General features: G+C 42.1%; 1 protein-coding gene across 3 annotated transcripts in view; it reads left to right on the forward strand.

Annotated features, from left to right (window-relative positions):
- The window catches only part of LOC102757613 (pancreatic alpha-amylase), a 15,257-nt gene extending 7,490 nt beyond the window's left edge, over positions 1-7,767 (forward strand). For all 3 annotated transcript variants that reach the window (XM_015563402.1, XM_006762944.2, XM_006762945.2), the window contains exons 3-11: positions 161-307; positions 1,240-1,437; positions 1,842-2,072; positions 3,266-3,399; positions 4,471-4,593; positions 4,689-4,788; positions 5,770-5,888; positions 5,992-6,117; positions 7,542-7,767. In XM_015563402.1, the coding sequence (XP_015418888.1) occupies positions 161-307; positions 1,240-1,437; positions 1,842-2,072; positions 3,266-3,399; positions 4,471-4,593; positions 4,689-4,788; positions 5,770-5,888; positions 5,992-6,117; positions 7,542-7,731 (1,368 nt within the window). In that variant the 3' untranslated portion in view covers positions 7,732-7,767. The remainder of the gene's footprint in view (positions 1-160; positions 308-1,239; positions 1,438-1,841; positions 2,073-3,265; positions 3,400-4,470; positions 4,594-4,688; positions 4,789-5,769; positions 5,889-5,991; positions 6,118-7,541) is intronic.
- Positions 7,768-10,942: the final 3,175 nt, after the last annotated feature.

The raw sequence follows: 10,942 nt of genomic DNA on the forward strand, positions 1-10,942 counted from the left end.
GCAGGATAGCAATAGGCTGTTCATCGTTTCCAGAGCTTATAGAAAATGAAGCAGTTTATACAAAGATTGAGAAAGAATTTAAGGCCACGGATTGTTTTCTAGACTATCCAGTGATACCAAGTAAGCCACCATTTGACACCTAAGATTGTTTTCTTTGTAGATCTCTCCACCCAATGAAAATGTTATCATTAATAACCCTTCAAGACCTTGGTGGGAAAGATACCAACCGATTAGCTACAAGTTATGTACAAGATCAGGAAACGAAGATGAATTCAGAGACATGGTGACCAGATGTAACAACGTTGGCGTAAGTGAATTCATTTTCTTTAAAATATCTATGTCAGACAATAGTGTGTTGAAGGCCTGGGGGGAGGGGGAGCAGGTGCAGGGTGGAGAGGATTAATGAGGGAATATAGGGGGACATCTGTAATACTTTCAACAATAAAGATACATTTAAAAAAATAAAAAATAAATAAATTACGTAAAAATATAATTCCTCTCTCCCCGCCCCCATCTCTTGCTCCTTTTGAGAACATTTCCCATATTTTTTGTTTTACTTTATACTTCACCTGTAACTAAATTTTAATTGTAGCTTATATTTCATTCTTTGTATGTATGCCATTTATCTACTAAAGATTAAGTCAGGGTTTAAAGGCATCTTGCTTATAAAGCAAATGTCAACCTTTAACCCTTGTAACTGTACAGATTTCCAGAGATACTTTCTCGTCAGGAATTGGAAATTCCAGTGACAATGTCTGGGTTCCTTCCATGTGGCTCGTGTCTCCATCAATAATGCCTGAGTCTTCTTCCCCTCGGGCTGTTTGATGAGAAACCATCCCTCTGATGAGGACACAATGAGACAGTGTTTACCGCCTTGTCTTCAGAGGCTGAGTCGGTAGCAGAGGGTGACTCATGGACATTTCCAAGATCCGCAATCTCTCCTCCACTTATTCCTGCCTCCCCCAGCAAAGGCTCGTTGCCTTCGTTCATAGTCATGGGAGTTTCTGGTTCTGTTCATTTACCATGTATGTAAACACTTGGCCTTGTGGCTGGCATGCACGTAGGTCTTTGGTTCACCTGATTTCCTTGTACACTTGGTCTTCTAGGCAGGTAGGTTATAACATAACTAAGAAAAAGAACTAGTCTGGAGTGTGATGAGCATGCTGTCAGTTCAGTCGATGATGTTCTAGAAGGTTCCCCCGCCATCGATCAAACTGAAGCAGAAGCGCTGCCTTTCAGGTCCACATTTACGTGGATGCGGTGATCAACCACATGTGCGGCAATGGCGTGAGCCCGGGGACCAGCAGCACCTGCGGGAGTTTCTTCAACCCTGGAAGCCGGGACTTCCCCTCGGTCCCGTTCTCGGCCTGGGATTTCAATGATGGTAAATGCAGAACCGCAAGTGGGGACATCGAGAACTACAATGACGCTTACCAGGTAATTAGGAACCCCACCGTGATCTGAATAAAGAGCTCTCTGTCTGCCTTTCTCTGCGTACAGTCGTTCATCTCCACTGAAGTGCTACCTTAGCTTCCTTAAGTAAACAGGGCTCCAGGTCTGATTGGACAAAAATAAAATAACTCAAAGCAATAGGTACCACACTTTCTCCAAGTTACTGATCCCAATTAAAAAGCTCAGTCCCTTCATTTCCTTCATGCCCCATTTTTACACCAGGAAGTACCTCAAAGGTATGTCCGACCAGAGTGTCCATGTCCCCAGTGCCCAAGGCGAAGACGACGCTATAGAGATACGTATTGATGAACAAATGAGTGACTGGCCACACGGATGCTCAGGTGGACACCATGTCTTGTGCATCAGTCACGAACTTTCTGCCTCCATAGGTCAGAGACTGTCGCCTGGTCGGCCTTCTTGACCTCGCCCTGGAGAAAGACTACGTGCGCTCCAAGGTGGCCGAGTACATGAACCACCTCATTGACATCGGCGTGGCTGGCTTCAGAATCGACGCCTCCAAGCACATGTGGCCCGGAGACATGAAGGCGGTTCTGGATAAACTGCAGCCTCTGAACACAACCTGGTTCCCTGAAGGAAGTAAACCTTTCATTTACCAGGAGGTGCGTTGAGACCTGTGTGTGCACATACAATGTAGCTTAATTCATCAGAAAATGAGTGACATATTTCATTAAAATATAATTTCTGAAGGTTAGTAACTGAATCATCCACACAGAACAGGAATCAGTTGTAGAGGACAGTGTTCTTTTTTTTTTAATATATATTTTTTATTGATTTCAAAGAGGATGGGAGAGGGAGAGAGACATCAATGATGAGAATCATGTCAGCTGCCTCCTGCACGCCCCCTGCTGGCGAGCAAGCCTGCAATCTGGGCATGTGCCCTGAGCGGGAATTGAACTGTGACCTCCAGGTTCATAGGTCAACACTCAACCACTGAGCCATACCAGGCAGGCGAGGACACTGTCTTTAACCTCCTTTTGTTCAGAGGCCCTTCTTCGTCGAACTCTCTAAGTCTTGATCACAAGGGGTTTTAAGGAAGAGCAGAGATTCCGTTTAGGCTGCAAGCACCTCTACGTAATTGACCGTCTCCCATCAGACCATCAGAGAAGACGGGTCATAGCCTGGTTGTCCTGAGCCAGGCTGCGAGAGGTTAAGTCTTGTCTGTAGCACTAGGAGCTGTGTTCTTTCAGGCACTTTGATTAACCTCCCCGTGCTGCAGTTTCTTCACGTGAGGAAAAGGTCACAGTGATGTCTTTGTTGTCAGGAAGTTAGGCGAGTTAGTACTTATCAGGCACTTAGAGATGCTGTTGGCCAGATGGTGATTGCTCTGTGAGGTTATCTGTTTACATGGAAGACTCCATGTTTTCCCAGGACAGCAGGCACCTTGTCTAGTCACTTTTAATATTGTAGTAAATACCGTAACAAAGATGAGAATCTTGGTATAAGGAGCATCATCTGGGGCATGTCAAGTAACATTGTTTAAAACCACTTTAAAAATATTTTTATTGATTTCAAAGAGGGAGGGAGAGGGAGAGATAGAAACATCAATGATGAGAGATAATCACTGATGGGCTACCTCCTGCATGCTCTACACTGGGGATCAAGCCCACAACCCGGGCCTGTGCCCTGACCAGGAATCCAACTGTAACCTCCTGGTTCATAGGTCGGCACCCAACCACTGAGACATGCCAGGTGGGCTAAAGCCATTTTCTATATGACATTCACTTGTTGGTTAAAAGTATAACCTAAAATGGCATTTCCCCCTACATTTCTTCTACTTGAATAATTCTTCCAGGTAATCGACCTGGGTGGTGAGCCCATTAAGAGCAGTGATTACTTCGACAACGGCCGCGTGACAGAGTTCAAATATGGTGCCAAACTGGGCACAGTGCTGCGCAAGTGGCATGGGGAGAAGATGGCCTATCTGAGGTGAGTGGCACACGCCAGGTTCTTGGAATCACTTTACAGACTGATTACATATTACTTTATGCTGATAGGAGTTCTCTTCTGAAGACCTTATGTAGACCCTTGCGAGGATCAGTTACCAACAGCAAGTGTGCTCGCTCCCCAGACTCGAATGGGTCAGCTTTACTGTTTAGAACAGCCGTGGGCAAACTACGGCCCGCGGGCCGGGTCCGGGCGGTTGAAATGGATAAAAATAAAAAAAAAAAAAAAAAAGCCCGTACCCTTTTATGTAATGATGTTTACTTTGAATTTATATTAGTTCACACAAACACTCCATCCATGCTTTTGTTCCGGCCCTCCAGTCCAGTTTAAGAACCCATTGTGGCCCTCTCGTCAAAAAGTTTGCCCACCCCTGGTTTAGAATGTCAGTCCCAGGAAGTATGTCTAGAAAGCCATCCCCTGGGTTTCTCATCTGTGGCTTACATGACTCTCCTAAGCTGACTGCCAGCACTGACCTGGGAAGTCCAGGTTGTTACTAGAATGGTCTGTCATTGAGAAAGTCCCTACAATGTGGCCATGCTGTGGCATTCACGAGCCTCCTCTCAAATGGTTTCACATTTTAAAATGTCTGTATTGTAAACGCAAACCTGGAAACCTTTTAAACCCGTTTGCCATTCTGTATGCGATGGACGCTGATCCTTCTGAAGTCCATCTCAATCATCATCCCTAAGACTTCCAAAGGGATTTTATAAATTACAGAAATACTGGTAACGTGAACACAATACAAGTAATTTGTGCACATATACACACATGGAATGTATTCATAGGTAACACAGCTATATCTACATAGAATGTATACAGGGGCAGGCAAAAGTAGGTTTATGGTTATGAGTTTAATTCCCCTATTACTGATAAATTAGTTGTTGTATTATTTATTTGTATGATTTCTATATGAACAGCTGTAGCCCTACTCTTGCCCACCCCTGTATATATAAACCTTACACAAAATCCTTTCAGTGAGAGAATTTCATTATACACTAAAAGAAACACACATGTAAGTTACTCTATGGTATGTGTATATGTGCGTACCCACAGGAACTGGGGAGAAGGCTGGGGCTTCATGCCTTCCGACAGAGCCCTCGTCTTTGTGGACAACCACGACAACCAGCGGGGACACGGCGCTGGAGGCTCATCCATCCTTACCTTCTGGGACGCCAGGTGGGAACAGAGTTCTCCATTTGGTCTCCCCCTACCTTTTAACAGCACTGAAAACATTACTTTCTTTTACGACGGTATCATTTTGTAACTTCCAGACTCTACAAAATGGGAGTGGCATTTATGCTCGCCCATCCATATGGGTTCACACGCATCATGTCAAGCTTCCGTTGGCCACGGTACTTTGTGAATGGAAAAGTAAGTGTTGGTGTCGTGCAACATGCCTTTTTCTCAAGAAAAGGAGGGCAGCTTTGTTCTAAGTTTACCTGATGCTGTTACATTTATTACTTATCAACTCTTTACGTGTAAGCTGACCCAGGCCTCTTTTAGCAGTGGAGTGAATATTAAAACACTAAAATTCATGGTCTCTGTTGTTAAACGGTGTGCAAGCTATTTCTGAAACGTGAGAAACATACCTCCTTACTGCCCCCAAACACTTGAACAAAAGGATACAGTGAGTATAATTGGTATCTCTTATAAGTACCTGCTACTACCTGGCTGGTATGTGGATTACAAATGAACATGTGTCAAGAACTTAAAACAGCACCTGTTCATAATTTAAGCAATATAAATACTGGTTAAATGTTTTAAAAAAAAATTGTATGGGAGGCAAAAAGAATATATAGTTGAATTGAGGTTAAATAGGCAAAGTATTTTATTAGAAGAAGGATCATATACGTATTAAAGAACAGAAATGTGCAGAGTATACCGGGAAAGATGCAAATGAGAAAAAAATTGGTAAATTCACTCATCTGAGTAAATTTTTAAAAAATATATTTTTATTTTTTTCAGAGAGGAAGGGAGAGGGAGAGAGAGAAACATCAAGGAGGAAGGAGAATCCTTCCTGCATGCCCCTATTGGGGATCAAGATTGCAACCCTGGCATGTGCCCCGATTGGAATCGAACTGTGACCTCCTGGCTCATAGGTTGAATGCTCAATCATTAAGCCACACCGGCCAGGCTTTAAAAAATTTTACCTTTGAATCATGGCACTAGAAAATGAGAATTCAGAGGGAAGGTGATGAGAACTTGGTGAAGGGCTGACGGCTCCTGAAAGAGTTGGATTCTACATGAAGACACTCTAAAGACAGGAGAGATTGGGTTTGGCATACTGGAGAAGGAAGAGGCAACACTGATATTTAAAATCTGAGCTTTTTTTTATTCTTTTTGCTAATGAAGGATATTAATGATTGGGTTGGGCCACCAAATACTAATGGAGTAATTAAAGAAGTCACTATTAACCCAGACACCACCTGCGGCAACGACTGGGTCTGTGAGCATCGCTGGCGTCAAATCAGGTGGGGCCCTTATTCAGAGAGATCCTAAGATAATAAACTTGCTTAGCATTTTAAGTGAAACTGTTGAGGAATGCATAGCAATCCTACTGTGTTTTGCTTTCAGGAACATGGTCATGTTCCGTAATGTGGTTGACGGTGAACTTTTTACCAACTGGTGGGATAATGGTAGCAACCAAGTAGCTTTTGGAAGAGGAAACAAAGGATTCATTATCTTTAACAATGATGACTGGTAAGAAATATCAATCAGAAATTATATTTTATACTAACGTGTTCTGGGTTTATTCTTTCCTCTTGCTGCTCATTTTCTTTAATACCAGAAAAATTCTTTAGTCAGTAGATTAAATGAACCAGAAAAAAATGATGGTTCCTATTCTTTTGATCTCTTTGATCTCCTCTTGATGAGGGCTCTCTGTTCTCAGACGAGCGGTGTTTGTGCACCTTGTATATCATGTGCAGGTATGAGGCACATTCTACTTGCCCACATCCACCCATGTTAGTGTACAGGTTGTGAAATCACTAGATGAACATGTCGCTTGACCCCCTTTTATGTCAATGATGGGAGATGACTGCCTGGTCCTGCAATACCTTTTTCTAGTTCTTTTTCTCAACTAGTCTTATATCTGGTTCTCTGGTCCTTGTCTTCACTTCCGGCTCTCCATGCCAATCGTTTTCAAAGCATACATGTAACAAATATGTATCTTAGGGTCAGGGATTCACCTGAGGAGAGTTGAATTTTACACTTGAGACAAGGGCATGCCTTAGACCTTTTTGCAAGCTGCTGAAATGCCTCCGTCCAAAGGCAACTTCTATTTATGTTCAGCTCATTCCAGCCTAAATTATATTCTACGGACAAAACAAAGAATCCAGTATATTTCTTCTTGTGTCTAGTCCTTTAGTTTCTGTCTTTTTTGAATGGGAGAAGCAAAATAAATGTATGTGACAGCTTCTATTTAAAACCATATACTCCGTCAAAGGAATGCTAGATTATTTTTATTTCCAGCCTAAATTCACTTTGGCCTCTTGAAAAAAAGAGATTTTTTGGAAAATATAATCAAATTAAAATTTTTGAAAATAATTTGTATTTCTTTAAGTTCAGATGAGGACATATTTTAAATATTGTGTACCACAGGAAGTACTTTTTCAAAATATATATTTTGGTTGATTTCAGAGAGGAAGGGAGAGGGAGAGAGAGGGAGAAATATCAATGGTGAGAGAGAATTATTGATCTGCCTCTTCATACACCTCTTACTGGAGATTGAGCCCGAAACGGGGCATGTGCCCTAACCAGGAATCAAATCTTGACCTCCTGGTTCATAGGTCGATGCTCAACCACTGAGCCACTCCAGCCTGGCACCTCAGGAAGTACTCTTACCTGAGGGGGCCTGTATAACTCAGATCCTCACCGAGAGTCCTCACCCATCATGTTTGGTGGTATTCCCTGTTGATCAGAAAGTTGCTCCGTCTCCTAGAGGATTCCTCTGTCCCTGAGAAAACGCATCCCACAGAGAGGTCTCTGTGTTGGAGTCTCTTCTCCCTGAGACCTGATTGTGTGGTGTCCGTGGCATGAAGGGTAGCCGCTCATTTCAGAGGTCATCTGCGTCCTTGCTTTTCATTGTGTTGAACGCAACTAAAATCTTCACGTTTCTGTCACAGGCCATTGTCTTCCTATTTGCAAACGGGTCTTCCTGCTGGCACCTACTGCGATGTCATTTCTGGAGATAAAATTGGTGACAAGTGTACAGGAATCAAAATCTACGTCTCCGCTGACGGCAAAGCTCAATTCTCTATCAGTAACACTGCCGAAGATCCATTTATTGCAATCCATGTGGAATCTAAATTATAAGATTTGAATTAAATACATATGACCCCAGAGAAATAACCACGTGTATTTTTTTTGTACATATATAAATTCTTGTCACTCATTGATTTTTTTGTAAAAGCTATAATAAGTAACCAACTTGAAATCTAAGAAAAGCATAAACACTCACATAATTATACAAGTATAAGATAATTACAATCCACAGTTTTATTTTAGAAGCCTCACATTAGCCTATTTATCAGGGTTGGGGGTCTAGGTGAGAATGGTAAAGGGATCACCCCCACAAAACAACAACAACAAACCCAAAAACTCATAGACTCAGACAACAGTATGTGATGACCAGAGAGAAAGGAGAAAGGGCGGTGTAGTAGAGGGTAAAGGGGTAGAAATGGTGATGGAAGGAGACTTGACTTCGGGTGGTGAACACACAATTCAATATACAGATGGTGTATTATAGAAGTGTACGCCTAAAACCTATATAATTTTATTAACCAACGACAGGCCCGGTGCACGAGATTCATGCAGTGGGGTAGGGGGGTCCCTCAGCCCGGCCAGGACCTCTCGGGGGATATCCACTGGCAGTCAGACATACCTCTCGCAGTCTGGGACCCCTTGCTCCTTTCTGCCCACCTGCAGCGGAGGTGGGAGAGACTCCCACCACTGCTGCTGCACTTGCCAGCTGTGAGCCCAGCTTCTGGCTGGGCGGGTCTCCCCTGTAGGAGCGCACTGACCACCAGGGGGCAGCTCCTGCATTGAGCGTCTGCCCCCTGGTTGCCAGTGCACATCATAGTGACCGGTGTCCCGCTGTTCAGTCAATTTGCATGTTAGGCTTTTATTCTATAGGATGTCACCCCCGATAAATTCAATAAACATTTTAAAAAAGAAATTTCTAAAAACCCAGATAGGCATCTTAATGAACACCTTTGTTGATAGTCATGCCCGTTGCCCAGCAATGGTTCATTGATGTATGCTTGTATTTATTTCTCCCCTACAGTGTTTCTAGCAGTTAGTTAGGGATAGCTGATTTAGAGATGAAGCCTGTAAAAGCTCATAACATTTGGGTGCTTTTAACAATATGAAAGCCCCTTTGCAGTTAATAAGTTAAAAAATAAATCGTGCAGTCTGTAATTCTTAGTTATCTAGAACTCACAGGAATCGTGGCCTCTACATTCTTGCCCCCTTTTCGTTCTCTTTCCAATGGCTTTAGCCTGATGTTGTCGGGCTTCCTGTTCTGCCTCTTAGCGCCCAGCGTGGATGGATGTTTATTCAGTGCTTTCTTGACACCAGATACTCCAGGTGTTCCTCCTGATTGTCTAGCTATTCATTCTCCTCCACCTTGACTTGAAATGGACTTTAAATGTGGGGCTTGTTAAGGCTCTCATCTAGGTCTTTTTATAGCTCTCAGTTATTTTTCTTATGAGAACATATGAGGAAACAGAAGCCCCAACTCCGAAACCCTCTTTTTTTTAACCTACAAATATATCTATTCCTTGCCCCGATCACGTTCCTCTAACCGCCTGTCATAATGAGGAAAAAGCGCCTCCTTCTACCATCTACCACTTGGGTTAATAACACCATGCCATTCCAGTTTCATCCTTCCGAGGACTTGGTTTCATAGATGGTTTTCCTCTTCTGCTCTAACAGTCTTTTCCATTTTGCTAGATTTAGTCCCTTCATACGACACGTAGTAGGGTCTTCCAGACAAAATTCACAACTCCCGTTTACCTGCTCCCCTTCCTAGTCATTTTTGGGGGTTTGTTTTCATCACCAAGTGACAACGTTTCAGTGGTTTTAACCAGTCATTTTTCATCTCTTGACTGTCCAGCTTCTAGTATCATCACTTTATTGCATCTTCTCTCATCAGCATCATCAAAAACATTCATGTGACGAATCCAATGTACGTCTCTACCACTGTCTTGCCTCACTTCGCACCAGCTTCCAACATGCTGAGCCACACTGCTTCCTCGGCTCCTTTGGCATCTGCGCTTCTTTCGTCTCCCACTCTTCCTTTTCTCTCACTGCTCTTTTTTCACACATTTTTACGGGTTCATCTTCCGTTTGACCTAAGGCTCACCCAGATGTATATTTGTACTGTTTTACTCCCTCAGTGTATTGGACCTTTAGCCTCAGGCAGTGTTTGGCACATATTATATAAGAGCTCAATGCTTGTTTGTAAAATAAATTGAGATCATGAGAGGAAGAAAAGAAAAAGATATCATTTTTGAAGACAGATTTATTAGTAAAGATATGGTCTTAGAGTAGAGATATTCTTTTTATTCTTTCTCCCATTCTTCCCAAGTTTAACTGATTCCTGGTTAACCTTGATTTCTCAGGTCATAAATGTCATGGGATCTCAATAGAAATGAAAAAGGTATTTGATGAAATTTAACAACCTTTCGTGGTAAAAACGCTCAATAAATTTGATATAGAAGGAATGTGTCTCAGAATAGTACAGGTCATTATGACAAGCCCACAGCTAAGGCTATATTTAATGGTAAAAAGCTAAAAGTTCTTCCTCTAAGATTAGGGGCAAGACAAGTGTCCCTTCATTCACCACTTCTACTTACCACAATACTGGAAATTCTAGCAAGATCAATTAGGCAAGACAACGCAATAAAAGGCACCCGAATCAGAATGGGAGAAGTAAAATTGTCTCTGGTTCCAGATGACATGATCTCATAATGGAAATTCCTAAAGTCTCCACCATACGAGTGTTAGAGCTACTAATAAAATTCAGGTTAAGCAGCAAGATACAAAATCAACGTGCAAAAGTCAGTTGTGTTTCTGTACACTAACAATGAATTATCCGAATAAGAAATTCAGAAAGCAATCCCATTCACTATAGCATAATGAAATAAAAATACTGAGGAATAAATTTAGCCAAAGAGGTGAAAGACTTATACACTGAAACTGTAAGACACACATCACAGAAATTGAAGAAGACACAAGTAAATGGAAAGGTATCATGTGTTCTTGCATTGGAAGAATATCATTAAAAAATATCCACACTATCCAAAATGATCCAGGATTCAATATGGTCCCCATTAAAATCCAGTGGCATTTTTCACAGAAATAGAAAAAAAAATCCTAAAATTCTATGGAACCAAAAAAGATCCAGAATAGTCAAAGCGAACTTGAGAAAGACAGACAAAACTAGAGACATCACACTGCCTTGTTTCAAACTATGTAACAAAGCTTTTGTCTTCAATAAAAAACTAGATATACAGGGGGAAAT

The sequence above is a fragment of the Myotis davidii genome, unplaced genomic scaffold (genome assembly GCF_000327345.1).
Source record: "Myotis davidii unplaced genomic scaffold, ASM32734v1 scaffold217, whole genome shotgun sequence".
In the NCBI taxonomy this organism is placed as follows: Eukaryota; Metazoa; Chordata; class Mammalia; order Chiroptera; family Vespertilionidae; genus Myotis; species Myotis davidii.